Source organism: Hesperophylax consimilis, chromosome 27, assembly GCF_061612785.1.
Source record: "Hesperophylax consimilis isolate HC1 chromosome 27, BYU_Hcon_1.0, whole genome shotgun sequence".
Taxonomy (NCBI): domain Eukaryota; kingdom Metazoa; phylum Arthropoda; class Insecta; order Trichoptera; family Limnephilidae; genus Hesperophylax; species Hesperophylax consimilis.
In genome coordinates this window covers 18,547,274-18,572,987 of record NC_142862.1, presented here as the reverse complement: position 1 = coordinate 18,572,987, position 25,714 = coordinate 18,547,274, and the positions used below count along the sequence as shown (strand labels likewise).

Here is a 25,714-nt window from a genome sequence, read left to right as displayed (position 1 = left end):
TTTTTTAAGTTTTGTAAAATATTTTAAAAGAGATGCAATAGAGAAAAAAAACTTTTTTTTAACGGTTTAATTTTTAAATCATCTTTTATTAAGCATATTTTATTTAAATTTAACGAAAAAAAACAAATATTTGAAAGATTTCAGATTATAGTATTATGGTGATTTGTTTTTGGGGTATAATGCCGTGTTGCGCTACCTCCTTCTTTAGCCAACGTTTCGGACAGCATTGCAGTGTCCATCAACAGGGCAGATGTGTAATTTAAGGTTGTGGTGAAATGTGTGCTTATGTATGAAGATATGTGCTTATGTATGCTGATGTGATACCGTGTGGCAACACGGTATCACATCTGCCCTGATGATGGACACTGCAATGCTGTCCGAAACGTTGGGTAAAGAAAGAGGTAGCGCAACACGGCATAATACCCTAAAAACAAATCACTATAAAATATTTGAAAGATTAGTTAAGAAGTGATTGTCATTGAAGAAACCCCACCAATGACTTAAAATGTAAAGATTATTAAAAAAAAACATAAAATTCATTTTATAAAACACTATTCCTCATTTTAATCTTTCTCAATTGGTCGAGTGTATCGTACGTAGGTTCATAAATACAATATGGGGCAGTGGTCAGAAGCGACACCACTTGGAAATTGAATTTCACTTCCTAAAGTACTCTGTACTTAATAAACCCTCAGTCGTTTTGTAGACACCGAAAGAGTCGGTTGTTTTTCAGAGAGTGTTCGTGAAATAAGCAGCAAAACGTATCGAGCATTTTCATAATAAGAAATTTATCGATCGTTATAAAAGAGGAAATATAAGTTAACTGTACGAAGCGAACACAGGTGATTACAAAACAGTTTGAGTTTAGTTCGTGTTTTCTTTGTTTACATTTTGTGCTTCTGTTTAGGCTGTATGTGAATTGATTGATATCGTGATATTGTTATTTAAGTAATATCTTTGTTGGATCGTTATTTTTGTGATAGGTAACTTTGTATAGGTATATGTAATTTTTTATCATATTTTTCTACGAGAGCATATAACAACCTATTAATAGACAGTTGATATAAGTTGTTTTTAGGTTGTTTTCACTGTGTTTAAGGTGATACGCAACCCTGGCGTATAAAAATAAATTTTGACGCTATTAAATACATAAAATAATTTGTACATAGTAGTTTTATGAATAATTTGAAATAATAAAGAATAAAGAATAAAAAACAAAAACTAACCGAGATATTCGTTGTCAAGGAGTACCCTCTTTTGAAAATCCTTGCTGACTGTGTACCTACTTATTTTCTCTGCCGCGCTAATTTCTAATTGCTAAAACTTCGGAAATAGTCTATGGTTTGGAAAAGTTAAATGTTTAAAATATTTTTATAAGTATACACAAATTATTTAGCCAAAAAATATTTTTTTTTTGCAAATCTCAAGGTGGTGTAATACCTTAATGCTCACGTTGCAAAACTTTATGGGGTAGTGATTAAAAAAACGTTTTTATTACATAATTTAAATAACAATAATTTTATAACATTTGATTCTGCGTTTGGTAGAAAAAGAGTTAATATAAATGTATAATTAATTAATTAAATGTTTTTTAATTGTTAAAACACGTTCCTCAGCATTAACTTGACGATTGAGTTGGGCAGTTTCGTTAAAAAATATCTTTTTTTCGCAATAAGCTTCGAAATATCTGTATTTGTAAATTTATGGTAATGTGTTTGTAAATTTAAATATATAAATGAATAACATTATTAAGTATACGCTAATTTTTTATTAAAATATTTAATTTACACCAAAAAAAAGAAGTTTTTTTCACTTTTCTAAGATTTTCACTAATAATTATTAACCCATAAAGTTTTCTCTATGAGCGTGAAACACGTGTTATAATAAAAAATCAGACGGTTCCCTTTAAGTAGTTTATTAAAACAAAAAATTATTCATGCTATCAAAACAAAAAAGAAATAGTATTAATTTAGGTTATCGAGTATTTCTAAATTATTAAAAATATCTTTAAGTTATTGGTAATCCGGTTAAAAACTTTAAGCTTTAAGTAAAATCTTGAGATATAAATATGACGTTCAATAAATAAATCACTATGGTTGAGTAGTTAAGACGGTCTCCCCGTAAGATAAGAGATTCTCGGTTCGATTCCAAGTTTTTGTATGTTTCTTGTTTCGTTTAAATTTATTAGTAGTATTTTATTATTCAACGAGTTATTGCATTGATGGGTATAACCCCCAAAAAATCTAAAGAAAAAACTTGTTCCTGAAAATTCACAATTATTCCATATTTTAAATGGACTGATTGAATTGATTAAATTTTTTGACAAATTTTGTGATTTTTTCAAGTTAACTATTGGTGTTCATTATTTCATTCATTAATATATCGACAAATAATATATAATTATATAATAAATTGACATTATTTGTTTCCGAAAGGCAATGATCCCGAGGCAAAAAAATTGAAAATACTTTCTGCTTCACAAATCCTACTGTTATAATATCCCGTAATTTTCACGTATCTACGATAGTATAATTTTATTTCTTTTTTTCATTTTTTTTATACTGTAATTGTTACATTATCTAGCGATTCCGTTTATTCAATATTTCTGTTGACTTGCCTACCAATGGACAATGGACAATATCAGCGGGAACATAACAAGTCAATCGGTTTAATTATTGGCAGATGAATAACCTGAATGCGTTTAAGATTGACGATTGATTTTATTCATTAATTTAATTCATTTAACATATATATCCAGCTAACAATAAAACACCCTAATATAATGGAACTTCCTTCTTCTTCTGGCGTTAGTAAGATTAGATTGTTAGTTTTAATTTTAGTTGTAAGTTGCTAAATATGTAAATACTCATATATATGTCGCTAAGATAGTAGTTATAGGCCTTAGTCGTAAGTCACTAGATATAAGTCTTAGAGATAAGTCAGTAGTTCTAGTATTTAAGAAATATATTTGTACAGCGCCCTTGAGGTGATTTCTCACGAAAACGGCGCTATATAAATTAGCCAAATATTATTTTTATTATTATAGAAATTATGTGGAATTTTTAACTTATTTAAAACTAAGCCCGGACGGGTCTAATGACGTCAGAATTCGCCCGGAACTTTTTTTTATGTCGGAGTTAAATTTTTTTCAACCGAATTAATTTATAATTTTTTATAAAACAGAACTAATCCTCGTGAATAGTTTTTTTTATTGCATTTCTTTTATTGGTATGCTTGTTTCAATATTAGCCCCTTGGCACGAAATAATAATGTGTTTTTTTTACCGTTATTTTTTGTATGTTTTTGTAGACATGTGCTGCCAAGTTGAGGATCTGCAGATCTTAAAGTCACATACCAGTGATGTCACCTGTCTCGACTTCTCACTGGACTGTTTCCTGGTCACTGGTTCAGGGTAAGATAACAAATTTTGACATTTTTATATCATAAAAATTTACAGATTTTTTTTGCAATATCAACCATTAAGCACTCAAGCGATAGCGTGTATTAAAAAAAAAACGCCTTGACCGATAGATATTTCCGGGCGTTCTGTTTTTTATCTCATTCCAAAAATCATAATATATCATTAATGCTGCTTACTGTGGTTTTAAAGCCAAAGAATCTACCCACATTTAACCGGTTATATTTTCAGATTTTCTAAAAAGTTTGAAAAAATATCGTAAAATTTATGAATGCGTGCATTCTGTATGCTGGTTACTTAAATTGCTCGAAGAGGAGCCCTAAAATAAAGCCAGAATCTTAACGACGTAAGTGAAGTAGCCGTTCACAAAAATATGTGACGCGCGGCCCTTGTGCATGGAAAAACTTGCGGATGAATTTACTTTATCAAATCTCTAAAATAAAGTGGGAATCTTAACGACACAAGTGATGAAGCCGTGCACAAACAATATTCGGCGCGCGGCCCGGCTTAATAGATGGACCTACTGTCGAATTTACCATAGCAGACCTAAAAAGTGGATCTTTCCGTGGAGTTTATTTTAATTATTTCTGATGAAGTATTACAATAGTCTTCAATGTTTCTAGAGGTATTTTACTAACAAATCGTCTAGAAAAATAAAATGTGGTGCTTACAACTAATATTATAGTTGAAAAACGTTTTATTAAATTTTCAAACCTATTTCCATAAAATATTTTAGTTGCAAGGTCCTGTTTTTTATCAATCTTAAATATAAATAACTTAAATCCGTAGAGATACCTCTAGACACATTAGAGATTTTAGTAATACGTTCATTAGAAAAAAAATTTGAGCGTCGAGCAAACCCCCGTTAATAGAGTCTTACGTCACCTCAATTGGGACAGTATTGAATATTACCATTTCTGTATGTTGTCTATGGTCTACTGGAATAAAATCACAACCATTAAAAAGTGCAATTTTAAATTGCGTTTGCACGATAAAAAAAATAAAAAAACTGCATCATATATATACATGGAATATTCCATGAGAGGAACATTAGTGACATTCTTTGTATTTGATAGAAGCTAGCACCTAGGAAATAAATTCCTAGGAAATAAATTGTACAGCGCCCTTGAGGTGATTTTTCACAAAAACGGCGCTCTACAAATTATCCAATTATTATTAAATATATTAGATAATTGCGTAAAGTGTAAAATAAATTATTATTTTTTTTTCCTTATTATTTCTGGCTTTCACCCTTCAAGGGTGTTCTTGGCCATCATTTAAAATTATTGAGAAATGAAAGGTGAATTTAAATATTAATTTTATTTAAATTGACAAATTTCAAAATTATAATGAAAATTGGAGTCGAGTTCAGACTTAAAAGAGATGAAATGTTGAATGGAGGGGAGGCAATTTTAGATAAGGCTTGATAGAAGAGAGGATATTTGTTTAGAAAGGGACAATTAAAATCATTAAAATATAATTAAAATATAATTCATTAAAATCACTTCAGCTTCCCAAATATTGGTAACTCTAAAGTTAAGGGGCTATTAAATTTATATGTAATTTTAATAAAGGACTTTTTAATTTTGGTAGCTTTCGCTTAAGGGACTACCCAAATTTGGGTAGCCATCGCTTAAAGTTCTACCCAAATTTGGGTAGCTATCGTATAAGGGTATAACCCAAATTTGGGTAGCAATGGCTCGAGTGGTTAAGTATTATGTTACTATTATTTTAACTTGTTTCATCTTCCTTGTACATTTATATTTTATATCCTACCTACCTTTATTAACTACTTTTATATTGACATCACTTCGCACTCAGTCTAGACACCATCAAGTATGGTTATACAATACCGTTTTAAAATACATTATTTAAAAAGATAAAGGAAAAATCATTTTTTTACTAATGGTAATGAATGATTGTAATGTGAATCGAATGGTTATGATTGGGTACACCATTATTTCCATGTTGTCATTTTAAAGTTTTTCTCCATTAGGGTGGAATATAATGGCCAAAAAAGTACCTATACTTATATTTGGAAAGTTGAGGTTTTTCTTCATAAACCGTGTAGTAACAAAACCACAGATGAATTGCTTAGAATCGATAATCTTTTACAACACTTTAAAATTCTTTTGTATTCTTAGGTAATTTCATATAAATTCATTAAAATTTTTAAATGTTGAGAATTTTAACATTTGGAAAAAATTGTTAATTTTAGAAAATCTCTGTTTTTATACTTTACCTACTAGCTGACGTGCACCCGGCGTTACTCGGGGTTGTTAATAGTTTTGAATAATAAAATTTTGAGTTGTGAATTCTTATGTATCTGAAAGTGGGTGCATTTTTCAAATGGAAATGCAAAAAGTTAACTTTTTAAAAGCATTTATTTTAATTGATCGTGCCATATCTTACTCGGGCGTCCTCGACTTCTTATACCATTCACATACACGTCATACATTCTCCTTAAGGCGATGCACTACGTTGTGTAATATTTTAAATTGAGCCGCTATCAATAACAACCCTTACGTAGATGGCGATAAGGTTTAAATTCCCGCTTAACACCATCCGCCTATTTTGATTTATGCAAGTAAAAAACATGGCCAAAAAGTGACTTTTATTTTATTTTGTGGATGTTCAGGCATAAATATTTAATTTTTTTTCGATCATTTTATAAATAACTTAATTTGCCACATAAAACAATAAAATCATAACCGAAAATGGGTTCGTAAGTAGAGGATTTTAAACTTTAAAGCAGTTTTCATAGGCCTTTACATTATTTTTTTCCGAGCTTATAAAAAGACTTATCTAAAAAATACTCGAAAATTTCAAAGGCCAAGATGTATTCTACTCGCAGTATTTAATTAAAGCATCTGAAACATTTCTAGGCGACCAAATTTTCAAACCAAAAACACATGATTTTGCATTACTACGTATGGCATCGCCTTAACTTTCTTAGTTCATCACTTCTTCACGCCTCAGTTTATTACAAATAATCATTTGATTCATGTCTTCCTCGGGTCTCCCCGACATTTGTACCATTCACGTCGTGAAGTATGACGAAATCCACATTGTTACTTATTGTTAAATAAAGTTAATCATACCGACTTTAATTCAACTCAATAGCATGTTAAGTCTTCCTTGGGCGTCCCTGACTTTTTTTCACCATTCACTATTGCATACCATAATGCTACGATTTGAGATTTTCACGGCCATAAGTATTTTAGTGATTTGTTTTGGGGTATTATGCCGTGTTGCAGTGTCCATCATCGCCACCACACATCTACCCTTTTCATCACCATACATCTGCCCTGATGATGGACATTGCAATGGTGTCCGAAACGTTGGCTAAATAAGGAGGTAGCGTAGCACGGCATAAGACCCCAAAAACAAATCACCATAAATACATTATGTCGTCTTTAATTCGATGACGTACCTATTCAAATGAAAATGCGTTAAGTTTTCCCAATAAATACTCCGTGCACTAATAAGAACAAAATTTTAAGTTTTTGAGTCTATATGGGACAAACAGAGAAAGAATATTTATTTTTTATTTATTTATTTAAAATGGCTTTTACAATAGAATGATAAATCGGCTTATAAGCATACAGTGGTACACAGGAGAATATTAGTAATAAATTACAGAACAAGTAATGTGTACACAAAAATACTATTGCAAGTGATACAGTTGTTAATAGAAGTGCAGTTAGACAATACATAATCAAAAGAAATATCTACTAGTGTAATAATAGTTGAATGAATACTGGATTTGTATAAGACCTAACATAAATCGAGGTATGATTATGCCTTTCAAAAAACCGTATTGTCCGGTCTAGAAAATTTTTGAAAATCGGACAATAGAATGTCCGGTTTTTGTGAAAATACGCGACATAATACAGGTTTTCCAATAAGAGGTGTTATTTTGAATAGCCCGTTATTTCGGTAGATGTTACTTTTGAAGCTGTCATTTTTTAACATTTGACAAGTAAAAACTACGCCATTAATAAAAAAATGGAAAGATATACGCTTCAACAACGCATTGAAATTATTAAAATTCACTTGAGTGAATCAAATGCAAATCATCTTGAGTGATGAGGCCCATTTCCACCTCGGTGGCTTCGTCAACAAGCAAAATTGTCGCATCTGAGGCTCGGAAAACCCAAGAGTTATTGTTGAAAAGACTCTCTATTCTCAACATGTTTGGTGCGGTTTATGGTCCAGCGGAGTCATTGGACCTTACTTTTTCTAAAATGAGGCTGGAGCAACAGTTACGGTGAATGGATTGCGCTATCGAGAGATGATTAATAATTTTTTATGGCCGGAATTGGATGGTATCAATCTGGACAACGTTTACTTTCAACAAGACGGCGCTACGTGCCACATAAGCAACGAAACTATTGATCTTTTACGATTGAATATCAAAATAACACCTCTTATTGGAAAATTTTCTATTTGGAATCGTGCCGCTCACAATAACATTCCTTATGTAGTTGGTGATATGGTTTAAATTCCCGCTTAATGCCAGCCGCCTGTTTAGATTTATGCACGAAAAACATCGCCAATAAGTTTGTTTTATTTTATTTTGCGAAGTTCAAGCACAAATATTTAATTGCTTTGTGATCATATTCTTAATTTGCCATATTATAAAATAAAACCACCATCGAAAATGTGTCCATAAAAGTGCACAATAATTTCAAAGGCCAATATGTGTTCTACTTGCAGTATTTAATTAAAGCATCCGAAATATTTCTAAGCGATCAAATTTAAAACGAAAAACTCTTGATTTTGTATTACTCCGTAGTAATATGAAAGGTGTTCAAAATGTGATATACAGAATGTATCAGCAAGTATTCGAAAGACTGTAATCAGCAGTTTCTGAGAATATTTGGAGTAAAAACGGAAATGTCATTTTGCTGATTTTGATGATTATTTTTTAAAAAACCAACTGTCTTTCTGTCACACGTCACCACTGATAACACTGCCATACGTCGCAATAGATCACGTGGTACGCGTTCTGTCCCGGTTGTATGGTGTTGCCAGATCGAGACGGAATGCAGAACGCGTTTTGAACTAGGTTTATCCAGAGGAAACGTTTGATGATAAATATTATTTATTGTGGTTTTTAATTCAAAGGTTTCGGGTATGTGCTGATTAACCCTGTATAGAACAACACGCTTGGGGTGCACGGACCTCCTCCGCCAAGGCAAATAAAAGGATCCTGTGGAGTTCCTCAAACAATTGATTGTAAAAAAAATAATTGTTTAAATACAAAAGATTCACCGCAAAGCCAAGAATTACATTCATAGATTTTAACGCGCCATAGCTAGGTACCTACCCTTGATTTGATGAAGTTTAATAATTTATCCTTTTGATATTAACAATTATTAATGATCAATAATTTTTAATTTAATTTTGATAATTTATCCTAATTATTAATAATTAATTATTCATTTTGATAATTTATCCTATAGATATTAGATGAGACATGAAGAAAAAAAACAGGTTCCGCTTTTTGACCTCCAAGTAACCTCCAACTCTCCCAACGCTCTAACCAAAACTATTGCTGTTGATGTTAGATGAGACATGAAGAAAAAAAACAGGTTCCGCTTTTTGACCTCCAAGTAACCTCCAACTCTCCCAACGCTCTTACCAAAACTACTGATTCCGGTCTACTTGTACCGCTTATCGCGTTCTAATAGTGGAACAAGTTTCGACGAGATATTAGTATATAGTAGCGCCTCTAAATGTGGCTATACGTTTAAGGCCGTCTAGAGTACAGACAAAATAACCAAGTCAGCGCTTTCGCTAAGTAAACTACCCTGTTTAAAATAGTGTATGACTCTGTTTATTTACTATGCTTGCGGTAAAACGACACACAAATCTGCAGTAAAAATGGGTATCAACAACAATCACCTCCATTTGCAAACTGTCACTGACTTGATCACGTGATACTTCAAAAATCGCGTGCCCTGATCGGCTTTGACAAATACACTTATGTCGTGCGTTGAGTGTTCAATCTTCTGCATAAGCAAAGGAGTCCTCCATCACAAGCAACGTTGTCCACTTATAATTGTGGCAGTACCAATTACAAAATTGTTCGGTTATTCGTAACCCTGTAATGTATGTCTTTTTGAAAAGATAATTTAATAAATGTAATAAAACATCTGCTGCATGTAGAGCACGACAATATCATAATCACCCCTTTATATATATATAGTAGGTCGTTATGCTAAAAATGATTAATTAATAATTTCTCTAGGGATAAAACAGTTCGTGTTTGGGGGTGGAAACCAGGACTAGGATATGTGGAACTGGACTTCTCACCACTGAAAGGTCACAAGTATGGTGTCACCGGTGTCGGATTTTCACCACAGGTATAAGAAAGATCCATTATAATTCTAAACTTGTTGCATGTTTACAGAAGGGTACACACAAAGATATTAGAAGAACGAGATATGGTATGTTGGCCGCCGGACCGTGGCCGGAGTACTACCTTATTAGGGTAATTTGAACGGTATCGGGACGTGTACGCACAGAAATCTGTTCTATGTATTAGTGCGGATACCTTTGCGCAAGCGAAGGTGTGCAGTAGTATTGGTGAACAAAACCGGCGACACTCGGCAAAACAATTCCACTCAGTACGACCTGCGCATAGCACATCTCGTTCTTCTAATATCTTTGGGTACACACAATTTGACTAATTTTAAAGTGTACGCATTACATCACCACTCATTATTAGCCTAACTCACCTACTGGCTGCCCGTTAGTATAACATTTAACTATCCAAATAACTACTTAGGTTGAGATGTTTCTAATTTACGTTAAATTATTCTCAACTTTTTAAAATTCATTGACTTGGCTTTACTTGACTCCTCAGATTGTACAATCTGTGGTGTACAAGTGGTAACATTATATCACATATTTTTTCTCTATTCAAACTTCCTGTCTTTTATCAAATCTTATCTAAAATTGCCTCCTCTCCATTCATCATCTTATCTCTTCTAATTCGACTCCAATCCTCACCTTTTCTCTCCATAATTTGACATATTGGCTTAGGGTTTTTCAATGGTGAAGGCCAGAAGCATTTGACAATAAAAAAAATATTTCCATAAAATTATCGATCAGCATTGATTCAATTTTTAACATTTAAACTAATCCTTATAGCTCCTTTATAAGCGTTCAAAAAGGAGAAGAAGATTACTGAAGATGATTTTAGAGGGAGATGTAAATAAGAATGCTAAAAGGAGCGCGTTAATATTAAAAACTATTATGATTAAAATGCGTTAGCGAAAATATTTAATAAAATGTTTTTTAAATTTCTTGACATCTGAATTAAGTAGCATTTAAAGAAACACTGCGACTTTTTTTCATACCTATAACATATAAAATAACAGAACCAGATGTGTTTTTTTCTTAATTTTCATAGGAGCATACTTTACGATTTGCGATTCGAAAGAGTTTCATACAATTACTTTTTGTACTCAGAATCTGACCAAAGATTATCTTCAAAAAGGATTTTTTTTTGGAATTTAATAGTGGTATAACTAATTGATTGAGTAAAACTTCAAATTTTAATATTAAATAATTGAAGACAATTTTAACAAATCTCAAAGAAAAATGCGCAACAGTAATATCAGAAAAAGATTCGGTGGCATTTAGAAATTGAACCCAAGACTTTTCTCTTCCACTGAGCTAATTCGACCATATTCGTCGTATTTAATTGTATCATACTTCAACTAAGAAATTCCACAAATATCTTCATTTTCTTAACCCTTTAAAAATTAGGAATCATAATTCATATGATGTATGGGACCAAATTTGGTCTCCTAATAATTAACGGGTATATAAGCATGTTTTTTGACTGTTATCTCCAATTAAATTCAGAAAGAATCTTGCAATGTTGGTAGTTCTTAGTCGAAGTGTGATACAGTTAAATATAACCGATGTTGATGTAGTCGAATTAGCTCGGTGGTAGAGCAAAGTTCTGAAAGGCTGAGGTTCTGGCTTTATTTTCTAGATGCAACCGAATCTTTTTCTAATTTTTCTATTTCACTTTTTTTTTGAGAGTTGAATAAATAAATTTATAATTTTTTAACGTAAAACTTTTAGGATCGGTTATTTAACAGAATTTGAATAATAAGTCATCAAATTTAAACGTTAATTTTCGGGATCTGTGAAAGTGTTATTCGAGTTCTGTGATTATATCATTTTAGGCTAGTTGTTTGATAGAACTGAAATAATAAAAGAAAAACTAATAAAAAACCTTTCATAGAACTTTGAAATTTGAAGAATTGTTCAAATTCTCTGAAACAACTAGTCCTTACTGTTCAAGAGAAGAATGTTATATATGTCGGTAGAAATTCAGAATGTGAGGTCTTTAACCCCGATTCTTGGTATGCTTCAGCTTTTGAAAGCGTAACAACGCGAGTATTATGATTTAAATCTAATAAAATCTGTTTATCAACTGTTTATCAATCTGTTTTCAATACGCTATCAATATGTCCCGTTCAAGGTTGATCAAAGCAGAATTATTGCCTGAACAGACCATGCAATAATTGCAATAGCGTATTATCCAAGGTTGATATTTTCAGTTGCGAACTTACCAAATACAAGAGGTCCATAAAAGAATATTTTTCTGGTGGTTTGTGAATAATGTTTATGTCTCTATTGTTTATATCTCAATTATGATTTGATTTATATCTACAACCTCTCTCCATGGCTATACATGTATTGTTTTGTAAATTTTTCGTTTATATAATCTTTTGTTTTGTATAAATTTTTTATTTCATATTCCTTTCTCACAAATTTAATTTATCTATTCCATATTATACTGTCTCAGTAGAGGTAAAGTCACAAGGAGCAAATCCAAAATTGGTTTTATTTTAGCTAAACAATACTTATGTACAAACTGATTAAATGTAAACTGTCGATTTCCTGAAAATGAATAAATAAATAAATTTATTGTTTAAGTTTAAAATCAGTGCGAAAATCCACATCATTGGCTGCATTGTATGCTAACTGATTGATACAAAATTAAAACTGTTATTATTTATGGGTGATCTCTCAGAACAACAAACTCTGACACACAAATATGACAGGTTAAAGTGAAATCCAATCACAGGAGAAAGTAGGAACATGACAAATAAGTAAATAAAAATGATTTCCAGGGTACAATGCTAGCGTCCTCCAGTATCGATGGGAGTACCGTGCTCTGGAGTGCCCGTACTGGCAAAAAGATCCACAAGTTCATTCAGGTCAATGGAGATCCGGTCAGAATATGCAGGTATCAACGTTTTTTTTATCATTCCATCTATTAATTCACTAACATCGAATTCAATTTTCCCGTCTGGAACCCATCTTTCAATATTCATGTACAAGCTATTGAAAGAATATTTTAAAATAGGAATTCCAACAATTTTGTTGAACTACAACACCATTTTAAATGACTAACGTTTAAATTGTCGGACAAAAGGATTTTTATTGACTTGGTATTTCTTTATAAAATTTTAAATGATGCATTTGATAGTTCAGAATTGTTTGCATTGATAAGCTTTCGGAGTCCACTACGTAGAACTAGAATTAGGGATTTGTTTAAGTGCATAAATTGTGGTACTAACCTACTAACTACAATAATGTATTCCTCATTCCTCAAAGCAAATAATTACGCTGAGTTAGTGTGGACATCTTCAATTTATCTTCGAACAAGATTGTTAGTGAGGCATTTCAGTTTTGTTAATACTTTATATATTTTTTTCAATTCTTACGTAAGAGCCATGTATTTAGTATTTAATATCGTATATGATGACCAAATTGGTCCTATAGGACAGATAATATCTTAGAAAAATGTCCCCTTTTGTCAGTTTACCGGAGTGTTTTTTGTGCTGAACCAAGTGACTACCGTTGTCGTCGATTGGGTTAATTATCTAAGAATACGACTTTCACCTCCACCAACTTTACTCTCTTCTGTCATACGAAGAAGAAAATTGATGTCACTAAAAACTATGTAAAACGTTTTTTTCAGGTTCAACATTGATAGCTGCAGTTTTGTAACAGCAGGGGACAACGGGGTTGTCTGCATCTGGGATCTGGTCAACCGAACATTACTGAGGTATGTTGGGAGGGTTGTTAGGGGTTAGCGGGGTTAAGTTAACCCCCCAATCGGTCTCAGTATTGTGTAGGAAAAAAAAGAATAGTATTCGTAGATTACATTCCTTGAAAATACAACAATTGCACAATCTTTTTTTATCAATGTGATGTAAATTAAGTTTCGGTAGTAGCGGTCTCAAAGTTTTCACTCCCCTCCCCTACTTCCTTGCCTCCCCCAGTATCGAACCTCCCCCCTTGGGATTGAACCCTCTTCACGTGAATGCTATATCTACGCCCTTGTCTTACAGTAACATAAGCTAAAATAGAAATCGAAACAGTAAGTACTACAAGACCAAAATAGTGATCTATGCTGTAAAATCCATTTACACAACTCCAATCACACAAGTGTAACTGGCAACCGAGGATTCAAAAACTCAATCGAAAAAGCTGAAAGAGTTTTTTTATGTATACCTTCGGAAAACTTGAAAAGAAGTTCACAGAGTTCACAATTAATTAATTAAAATAATATATAGTATATTTGCGGCACGTTCCAGAGTGGAAGATACTACCAGTATCGCCCTGGTGTAAGACCACCATTCAGAATTGAAACGTTGCTCCAAATGGGTTTAGCCGTGCTTAGTGACTAGATCTGAATAGCCAGGTACTTCCCCACCTTCCTCTTTCCCTTCCCCACTTACCTTCAGCCTCACAACATCCCCCAATTGGAGATGCCATAGTCTCACTGGCTCCAGACGGGAGCAGTTGGGACTCTTGTGAGGTATTCACTATAAAAAAAAAAAGATCGCTTTGGTAGACCACCTTCCGTTGTTCTAGAATAGTAATTAATTAAGTGCTTTGTTGTAACTTGAAATACATTGTTTGTTTTAAGGACTATTCAACATCACGAAGATGCAGTATTTAGTCTGGCATTCACACCAGATTCCAACTACTTACTGACTTCTTGCAACCAAGGAACCATCAAACTTTACAACTTCTCAGGTAGATATGAGACCTCTCAGAGAATTTTTTTTCTTCTTTTAAATAACGTTATTCAAATTCAAAGGGAAATGTAATTTTGCTCCTCTATTAAAAATGAGTAAAAATATGAACTTCTTAATAGAGTTGATCAAAAATGATTGAAAAACTATTTTTTTTGCTTCTAGATCTTCGAGACACAACCGTTGAAGATGTAGTTCCTATGGTATCAGTGGATGATGCTCATGACTTAGGAGTCCTTTGCTGTGACTTTTCTAGTATCGTCAAAATTGATGGTAAGTCATTATTGCACCTATGTCTATAGAACTTGTGAAGTAGATTGATATACAATGCTCCTTTTCACGTGTAAATAGTACTATCTTCCCATCAAAGTCAACACGCGTGGGAGAAATTGTCTTCTTGGCCTTTTTTATAATCTGAAAATATTTCATCCTTCTTTTCCTTTCTTCGAACAAGGACCAATTGCATTGTTCTTTACAAAAAGATGTTGCTAGACAGTCACTTACATTCTCAAACAAATATTTTTTCTATTTTTTTTAATGATAAACCAATGTTTATAAGACTATGTTTTTTTATGCATAGCACAAAGGATAACAAATTATTATTAGTCGCCTGAAATATCCATTCAAATTGAAAATATCTTCCTATGCTTATAATAATTTGTTACCCTTTGTGCTATGCATAAAAAACCTTGTCTTATAAACATTAGTTTATCATTAAAAAAATAATAATATTTGACAAGTCAAAATATTTCACAAACAAATGTAGATATAATATGTCTCGACGCCATCTAGTGGGAAATTGAGCACTAACAAAGCCTTTCCTACAAAAATAAAGTTGGTTGTTTACAGGTGAAAAAATATAATAAGCAGTAATTTTTGAGTGAAGTACTAGTACATATTGAATTATTTGGTGTGTTGGAAATAAGGGCATAGGTCTCAGAGCTCCTGACCGGACATCAGAAGGCACGGGATCAATTCCCGTCGGCGGCATTTATTTTTACTCGGGAGATATTTTCAATTTGTATGGATAACAATATTAGAAGAGATTGCAAAAAAATGACAAAAAAATGTTATAAAAATTACATTAATTCTGTTGAGAACACGATACATCATGATGTAAAATACTTTTGGAAATACACAAAATCAATGAAAAACAATGATGCTGGTATTTCTGGTAATATACGTTACAGACAAAATAGCTCCAGTAAAATTTATGAAATTGTTAACATGTTTGCTGATTACTTTAAGGACGTGTATGAACCTGATATTCCAGATGACTTAATTCCTTACTTCAATACGGATATAAATTTACACTTATCGCAAAAACACATTGATATTGAAGACATTATAGTCTGTATTAAATCACTTGAACCTAAAACAAGCTCGGGACCTGATAAGATTCCTTCCATCTTACTTAAGAATTGTGTCCAAAGTTTATCTGTTCCGCTTAATATACTGTTTAATAAGTCACTCTCCACAGGACACTTCCCACAAATATGGAAACTTAGCTACTTAACTCCTGTATTTAAAAGTGGTGATAAATCCTTTGTTGAAAATTATCGGCCTATCTGTATTCAATCGTCTATACCTAAACTTTTTGAGAAATTGATTCTTCTCAGCTTCTTTGTAAACTCTTGTATCGCAACTTGTCAACACGGCTTTATCTCCGGCAGATCAACTTTGACTAACCTAACATTATATGAAAATTTTATTTCCAATGCACTTGCCAACAAACAACAAGTTGATTCTATATATATCGACTTCAGTAAAGCGTTTGATAAGGTCTGTCATAAAATCCTCATTAATAAACTTTTGAAACTCGGAATTAATGGAAACCTTTTATCTTGGTTTAAGAGTTACTTACTTAGACGTCAGTTAACTGTCTGTATTGATGATCACTTATCCTACATGTTCGAAGCTACCAGTGGCGTACCCCAGGGTTCGCATCTTGGTCCTATACTTTTTAATTTATTCATTAACGACGTAACAAACATATTCACCCGTGTTCTCATTCTAATGTTCGCTGATGATATGAAGATATATAGAATTATTGACAATATAGAGCAGTGCTCCGCAACCTTTTCTCACCTACGACACACCAAATTTCGTCCTAGAATTCCGCGGCACACCAAAAGCTAATATAAAGGGTCTGCCATCTAACGTTTTTTTTTCAACTAGTGCTTATTTCGTGAATGGTAACACTTAGCTCATGTCTTATTTGACAGATAATTAGTGTTATCCTTCCGCTGAACGAATATGGTTGTGTATACGCTTGAACAACGCTGGGAAATATTGCGACATTACTTTGAAAATCATGGTAATGTTGCAGAATGTGTGCGAAAATTGCATACGGATTTTGGAAGAAGAGAAGCACCGTCAGCTCCGTATGTTCGTTATCTTGTGAAAAAGTGAAAGAAACTGGCATTCTCATCAATAAACCAAAGCGTGAAAAGCCAAAAACAGTGCGTACATCCGAGAATATTGCTGGTGTGGCAGAAAGTGTGCGTGAAGCGCCATCAACATCAATTCACCGTCGTTCTCAACAATTGAACAAATTTTTGTTCACAAAAATTGAAGAGGAGGATATTGGCAACATTTGGTTTCAACAGGACGGTGCTACGTGCCAAACAGCCGAAGCTACACTCGATGTTTTTATAGCATTTTCAAAAAAAAAGTTATTTGGCGGACCCTTTATATAGATATTAAATTCATACACAAATTTAAAAATAATTTATTGTCTTTTATTTGAAAAGCATACGTACATACATATAACTATAACATTTATTTTTACGCAATCTTAATAATTATTATAAAATAATAATAAATTAGTGAGCGATTATTTGTTAAATTAATCTGCGCTTGTTTTAACAGACAGATTTTTTTTGACAGCGTAAGCATGGCTTATCATTTTTAATTAATACAAGCGTTGAAAAACTTTGCTCACATAAATATGTCGTTGAAAATGGATATAGTGTTAAGAATGTTTTGACGGAAATGTGAGGATATTCTTTTTTAACGTAAATCCAGAAAACATCTAATGGATCTTCGGAGAAGTGAAGTTTTAATGTCATGTCATTATTTAAATCTGTAAATTCCACTCGAATTTGCAGAGGCAGTGCTTCCGTAGAATTTATTGCATTGGTTGCAAAAGGATTTCGAATCCAATCGTATTGTTCAGTATAAATGGAATAAAAATAATGACCAAATTTCTGCTGAAGCATACTTAAATGTATTAAACTTTTAAGCATGGCTTATCATTTTTAATTAATACAAGCGTTGAAAAATTTTGCTCACATAAATATGTCGTTGAAAATGGATGTAGTGTTAAGAATGCTTTGACGGAAATGTGAGGATATTCTTTTTTAACGTAAATTTAGAAAACATCTAATGGATCTTCGGAGAAGTGAAGTTTTAATGTCATGTCATTATTTAAATCTGTAAATTCCACTCGAATTTGCAGAGGCAGTGCTTCCGTAGAATTTATTGCATTGGTTGCAAAAGGATTTCGAATCCAATCGTATTGTTCCGTATTAATGGAATAAAAATAATGACCAAATTTCTGCTGAAGCATACTTAAATGTTATTGGGCCAGATCCACAGTTAATTGTTTGTTTTCAATTGTACTATGGTTGATCCTTTGGTACATTTCCTAACATCATTTTTGCAACTCTTTCTGCCAAAGTTCGTTATTAAGTTCATTCAAATGCTCGAATATATCAGCCATGTATGCAAGTTTGGCTTTCCAGTAATTATCATCGATGTGCTGATATAATTCGGGCATATTTTGATTTAAAAGAAATTCACACACCTCTTGACGAAGCTCAAACAATATAGTCAAAACTTTGCCTCGGGATAGCTAACGAATTTCAGTATAAAACAATAAGGATTCATATTCGGCTCCCATTTCTGGACAGAGTATTCCAAAGATTCGCGAGTTTAGGGCTCTTGATTTAATTATGTTTACGATTTTAATGCATTCATTCATCGTGTTCAAAAGTTCCTCCGGTAAATTTTTGACCATCGATGCTTCTCGATGTATGCAGCAGTGTGTAAATTGTAACGTTGGATTTTTTGTTTTACACAAATTAGAGACAAAACCCTTTTTACTACCCGTCATTGCCGCAGTTCCATCCGTGCAAACAGCAATGCAATTGCTCCATTTAATATTGTATATTTTGAAGAAATCATCGGTTACTTGGAAAAATTCTTCACCGGTAGGTCGCTCTGGAACCTTCTTACAAAATAAATAATGTTCTTTAATAAAGTCCTCGTCAAAGAAAAGTACAATAGCTATCAACTATGCTTTATTTTTAATATCGGTGGTTTCGTTGATCTGAAGCGCAAATTTTTCAGCCAATAACAGTTTTCTAATCAGTGTTTCTAATATATTGTGAATACGTCTTTTAACAGTATTTGCAGACAATGAGAAATAGACAATATTATGAAAAATATTTTGTCATTGTGTATTAAATACATAATGAAATATTATAAAATGTCAAATACATTGAATTTGACCGCGGCACACCTGTGTCCGGCTCACGGCACACCAGTGTGCCACGGCACACCGGTTGCGGAGCACTGATATAGAGGACTGTCTAACACTTCAATCTAATATTAATAGCTTTAACGATTTATTTATTTATTTATATATAATTTGTACATTTATTTATAACAATTACAGGTAATAAAGCCTAAGACGTTATAATTGTACCATTTATGCAGTGTATATGCAATGCCAAAAATCTCGTAAATGCGCTATAGGACACAAAAAATAAATCTAATTTCTTATCTACCGCATTCAAAAAGCACGTAGCTCTCTCCACAGGTGAGTTCATTAATAAATTAGTGCGGCTTGCTCTACTATATAGAAGATTGTGATGACGTCCTCGAGAGTGAGACTCTGGTACAAAAAAATTTAATTGGGCCAGTATCTCATTATTAGATAAGTGACCGTTTATTAGTTGGAAAAAATATTTAAGCAAAGCAATACCTCTACGTGTCTCTAGGGAGTGGTAATTGGTCATGCCTAATATATAAATCGATGGGTAAAGCCAAGGGTAACGTCCATAGAGCCGCGAGAATAAAAACCTTAAAAAAAATTTATGGACTCTTTCAATGCGTAAAGTGTATGTTAATTCATGTGGAGCCCAGATGATCGAGTTTGATTCAAGTACACTTAGGACTAGTGTGTTATATAATAACGTCAGTGTTTTTGTGTTAAGAAACGGATATGAGTTTCTAATTACGAAGCCGAGAAGCCTGTATCCTCTGCTTATTAAATCATCGATGTGTTGGTGAAAGGTTAGTTTGCTGTCGTAAATAACTCCTAGATCTTTGATTTGATTTAGGTGTTGGAGAATAATTTCATTGATTGTATATTCAAATACATGCGGTTTCTTTGATCTTGTATACGAGACGATATTGCACTTGGGTGTACTGAAGTTCAAGCCATTTATTTTGGCCCAGTTTGAGACGCAGTCAATGTCACGTTGAAGGAGAATACAGTCAAGATGGTTTTTTATTGAACGATATAGTTTCAAGTCATCTGCAAATAGTAAATACAGCGAATGTGTGATGACTGAACCAATATCGTTGATAAAAATCAGAAACAGAAGTGGTCCAAGGATAGATCACTGAGGAACTCCAGAAAAAACTGTGAATTCCAAAGAACTGGAACCCTTATAATAAACAAACTGTCTACGATTTCGAAAATATGAAGCAAAAAAACAGAGTAGTCTTTTGGAAAAACCAAATGAAGCTAGCTTATTTAGAAGAATGTCGATGTCAACCTTGTCGAATGCTTTTTCCAGGTCGAAATAAGCAACATCCACCTGTCCCCGATTGTCGAGAGTTTGTGATAAGAAATCTGAGATGCATAAGAGGTTTGATGTTACTGACATCTGGGGTCTAAAACCATATTGACGGTCATCAAGAATTGGATTAACGTGATTAAGTATATATTTATGTAGAATTTTCTCGAATATTTTCATGATGGAACATAGAACGGCAACTGGTCGATAATTCCGGATATCGCGTTTATCTCCCTTCTTGTAGATAGGAGTTATTTTAGTTAATCTCCAGATGTCTGGGAGAATCCCGTTTTTTAGGCAAACATTGAAGAGATGACATAATGGTGGTATTAAAAGGTCGGAACAACCCTTTAGTATAAATGTGGGAATATTGTCAGGACCGATGGAGTGAGGTTTCTTTAAATTTGAGAGTGCCTCCTTAACATCTTTTTATGAAATACTGACCAGGTCGAATGAGGGCCCAATCTGTACAGTGTGAAGGGTAGAGTCAATATTGAGAGTTGGTTGGACATTTTTGTAAACAGATGAAAAAAAGGTCGCAAAACTATTTGCGATTTTATCATCAGTAGTCAATTCCTCTCCGTCAAGAATCATAGACTTAAATGAGTTGTTGGATTTTTTTAGATCCTTAATGTACTTTCAAAACTGTTTGGGATCGATAGATAATTTTTCTTCCATTGAAGTTAAATGATTTTTAAAAGCTTCACTGATTTCATGTTTTACGATGGAGCGATAGGCTGAAAAACTAGCATAGTCCAAGTTGTGACGTGTTTTTTTCCATCGCTTATGAAAAATATGTTTAATTTTAATATTTGAAATAATACTATTGGTGTACCACTTAGGATATACTCTGTGTGCCGTAGTGCGAGGTGTGGAAATGGGTATACACTTGTCGAATATATTGTAAATTGAATTGTAAAAATTTGTACATAATGCATTTATATCTCTTGAACTTTGGCAGACCGGTTGCCATGAGCATTCAGAAAGCAATTCATATAATAAGTGGAAATTTCCTTTGTTGAATCTCCATGCGTTTATGGTTCTAGCTCCATGATAGGAGGGAACTTCTATTGGACTTGGGTTTAGACATGAATTTGCAACACCTGAGTGAGTCTCACTAATACTTATAGACAAAGCAGGGTGGTGCTTGTCCTCGTTTGTAATAGGGTCATGACATTTCTCAACACACTTGTGTTCACATTTGTGTCTTAAAAACAAATTAACTCTTAATGTAAAAAAAATGTCAACTTATGAGATTTTACAGAAAAAAAACCCATTGTTGTTCACCTACTTTCTCAATAATCACACCTTATTATCTGTTGATGAAATAAGAGACCTTGGTATAACCTTTGACACTAAATTAACATTCATTAAACATATTAATAATATAACCAGTAAAGCAATGCAAATGTTAGGATTTGTCTTACGGATTTCAAAGGATTTTAAAAATTTAAAAACTGTCAAATTACTTTACACTTCACTTGTTAGAAGCCAACTAGAATTTAACACCACCATTTGGAGTCCTTACTACAGTGTACATGAGAATTCCCTTGAGCGAGTCCAACATAAATTTTTACGTTATATTAATTTTAAATTGGGAATACTCATCGAAAACATTAATTACCCCTCTCTGTTACATTTATTGGGACTCGATACATTAAAAGAAAGAAGAATTTGTTTTGACCTATTTTATTTATTTAAAATCGTTACCAACCTGTTGAACTCCACTGAACTTCTTTCGCTAATAATATGTTTCCGTGTACCTAGTCGATCAGTTCGTTTCAAATTACCCTATCATTGCAACAATACAGGATCTAACGCTGAACTCAATTCCATAATGAATCGCCTACATGTACTTGGCAATAAATATGTTTTGGATGAATCTATAAACATTGCTAGTTTATCCTCATACAAACACCACTTAATTAAAACTGTATGTCAGCGCTTCTCTGATTGATATTCTGTATTTATAATAAGTAAAACAATTGTTATTCTTTTGTAAAAGCCGCTATAATCGGCGTTAATAAATAAATAAATAAATAAATATTTCAAGCGACTAATTATTGCTTATAATAATTTTTTATGAAATATTTTTTCAGATGATGACCCCCAATGTTGTATTTACTCGTTGGTGACAAGTGGAAACGACCAATGCCTCCGCCAGTGGACGGTTCGATGTCTCTCTGAGGGCAAGCAGAGGGAGTGCAGTGGTACCCTCGCCCAGGTCACTAACAATGCGCACTCAAGCGCTATAACTTGCGCCAAGTAAGGTTATTTACCTACTACAATTATTTTTCTGATTGTTATTATTACAACAACAGGTTCTGTTCACATCCGAGCAGCAGTTTAAGGTACCATGGCCAACAAAGTTCGGGAACCGGTAAAATCTAAATTTCAGATATATATATTTTTTTTATTAGTAAATTATTAGTAAATCGAATTACATTGCACAATATAAAACAGTTATCAATTACATAATATAATATAATATAAGTATTTGATGTACCCCCATAAATAAGTAGGGCTTGTGTGTATGGGGGGTGTATATGACAGCACCTATCATTTTATGGAGGTAGGGAAGGATATTTATGAAACGTCGCGTCGCTATAAAAGGCTTACTTGTGGCTTTTAGGTGCTAAAAATTCCGACCAACCCTTTCAAAGCCTAAGAAGTTTTTTTTTATTAATTTTGAAAAGGATATTTATTTATTTATTAATTTTCGGGAAATCGACAGTTTAAATTTAATCAGTTTGTACATAAGTATTATATAGTAAAATAAAACCAATTATGGATTTCCTACTTGTGACTTTACCTTTACTTGCTTGATTATGAAAAAAAATTGATTTATTGAATTTTATTGTAATTAATTATTATTTTACCACGTTTTTACTATACAAAACGTGAGCAGTTGAACTTGAACATGTTTCATTACGGATGTCCTATGATCTAGGTAGGAACCTACTGAACAAGGGAAACAAGTTTATTCATAGTGTACATCAAAATACACCTTCTATTATCAATATATTTTTTTTTATTAGTTTTAGGATTTCTTTTGAATATCAAACAGCAACTGATTATTAATGATGTTAATTATTTAATGAGAAAAACAATATTTGTAATTTTTATATTTATTTACTTTGGTTAAAAAAATGTAAAAATATTTCGCTTTCTCACTACGTCATTCAAAGCTATATAATATTAACATGACAATAATATTCTTACATAATATCTTTTTTTTAAATTATTCAACATTAAAGTGCATTACAATTTGAAATAAATTGAATCCCGAGTGTTTTAGAGTGTTTGTTCTAGTTTTAAATATAAGTATATAAGACCGGTCGGTGGCCGAGTTGACATCGCGTTTGGGTCCCACCCAGGCGTAGTGTGTTCCCACCCTCGGCTGGCTAAGCCCTCCATCACAAAACAAGCAACATTTTTAGCTTACTGTGGTGGTAGTAGGAGATTTTCAAATTTTGTCAGGTTATTCGTAACCCGGGAATGTTTGCCTTTCTTAAAAAAAAAAAATTAAAAAAAGTATTTATATGGGTGAAAGGTTGTGTCAATAAAAAGCATGTCATAACCTGTTGTAATTACTTCGCCAACATTTCTTCGGCTTTGACCACAGCCTTGTTTTCCTTGTGCAATATCTTCCAGAAAATCATGATAATCACTAAAAAGTGGAAAAAGTCTAACACTCTTAATATAACTTTACAATTGACAACTTTTTTGCCGCGGAGCAATCGGTAAACCTGGTTCATTATTTATATTTGGCCGTGAGATATGATCCAGATCCTGGGAATGACAGAAGAAGAAGAACTTTCAATAGCATTTTTGAATCTTCTAATAATGTTCCTGTTGTAATCATAAGGTTTAATCAGCGTGGCGACTTGATCTGCAGTTCATCTTTGGACAAGACGGTGAAAATCTGGAATCTCAACGGGAAGTGCCTTTTGAATTTGGACGCCCACAATAGATATGTCAACTGCGTCAGCTTTTCTAAGAATGGCGACTTTCTTTGCTCAGGTAACTTCTGCGATAAAGAAACGCAAATATCTTATCTTTATTGAACGTCTGGCGTCTAGATCGGCATGTGACTGTCAAAAATGTCTCCAGATTGGTGATTCTTGGCGGTTTGCACTCATCCGAAGCATCAAATTATCATTACCGAAAGAAATCACTACATCGTTCATTGATACCTTCCTAGCTCCCACTAGGATACATGCCTATTCTAATACTCTAGATGAGAGGCTCAAAGATTCCTCCTTAATAGCTTCTAGGTAATATCCTGATTTCTCCTAGGATACTACTTGGTAACACCATACAGGTTTTTGGCAGGACTTTAGAGTGTTTTTGTGCTCTTCCAAAGAAAGTAAATACATAAGTGAAGTCAATCTCAAAATTCATTATTGCCTGGGGGGATAAATGAAAGGACCGCTGCTCCGTGATAAAGATTGTTAAAAAATAATCCAACTGATTTCAGGTTCAAACGATAAGACAGTTAGAATTTGGGATATGACAGGAGGAACTATCACAGTGGACTCAGAACTGGTCAAGCCGTGTAGTGTGCTTAGTCATTTTGGATGTGGAGATTTGAAGGTTAGTGAGTCAAGCGCCATCTTTCCTGCTAAAACATTTTCATGAAAGGATTTATTTTTTACAACCATTCTTTTCAATATCTTCCTCCAGGGTATTTCTATGGTACAAGAAGATGACATAGTTCTGTTTAAGGGAGATAATAACGACAACGAAGTGATTCTCTTGCAAACATTTGACAATCTGCACACGGCTGCTATCAACTGCCTGGAGTTCAACAAGGAAGGACTCTTAGCCACTGCCAGTGGGTAAGATAATGATAGTATTTTCAATTGTATTTATTGCGAATTAACAACCGTCTAATCTTATACTAAACCCGATGTATTGATGCGTGGAACTTGCAGGGGAAGGGTGTAAGTAGAATGAATGTTGCAGAATTGAGATCTAAAAAACTTTGTATGACCGTGGTTAAGATTTAAAAAGAGACGCTTTAATGGTTTGGGAATGTAGAGCAGATGAACGAAAAAAGAGTTAAATTTAACGGTGGAAGAAGTAGAGGATGCCTGAAGAAGATATGGCACGATCAAGTGAATCAAACTAGTACAGAGCAATTTTCCTTTACCAGTGATAAAACAGTGCGACTCTTCAAGCCACAAGAAGAGTCTGAGCTGCTTGTAGAGGCTGAGAATTCCCCGTTTTCCAGCCACAGCTACCAGGTCAACACCCTGACCTTCACCAATCAGGATCTTTTGGCCTCCGGCTCTCTCGACGGAAGCATCATGTTTTGGAGGCCATACAAGGTACGAGTTTTTATGTGATTTAATTTCATCCGGACCTGAGCCAGTGGAAGGAAATAGGGAGATTCTGGAGAA

General features: G+C 33.2%; 1 protein-coding gene across 1 annotated transcript in view; it reads left to right on the top strand.

Moving 5' to 3' along the window:
• The first annotated feature begins 3,311 nt into the window (after positions 1 to 3,311).
• Positions 3,312 to 25,714, top strand: part of LOC149410695 (uncharacterized) — a 28,842-nt gene continuing 6,439 nt past the window's right edge. The window contains exons 1-11 of the mRNA XM_089648316.1: positions 3,312 to 3,412; positions 9,675 to 9,789; positions 12,583 to 12,698; positions 13,437 to 13,523; positions 14,391 to 14,500; positions 14,665 to 14,772; positions 22,409 to 22,574; positions 24,178 to 24,332; positions 24,790 to 24,905; positions 24,996 to 25,150; positions 25,468 to 25,642. Coding sequence (XP_089504442.1) covers positions 3,312 to 3,412; positions 9,675 to 9,789; positions 12,583 to 12,698; positions 13,437 to 13,523; positions 14,391 to 14,500; positions 14,665 to 14,772; positions 22,409 to 22,574; positions 24,178 to 24,332; positions 24,790 to 24,905; positions 24,996 to 25,150; positions 25,468 to 25,642 — 1,404 coding nt within the window. The remainder of the gene's footprint in view (positions 3,413 to 9,674; positions 9,790 to 12,582; positions 12,699 to 13,436; positions 13,524 to 14,390; positions 14,501 to 14,664; positions 14,773 to 22,408; positions 22,575 to 24,177; positions 24,333 to 24,789; positions 24,906 to 24,995; positions 25,151 to 25,467; positions 25,643 to 25,714) is intronic.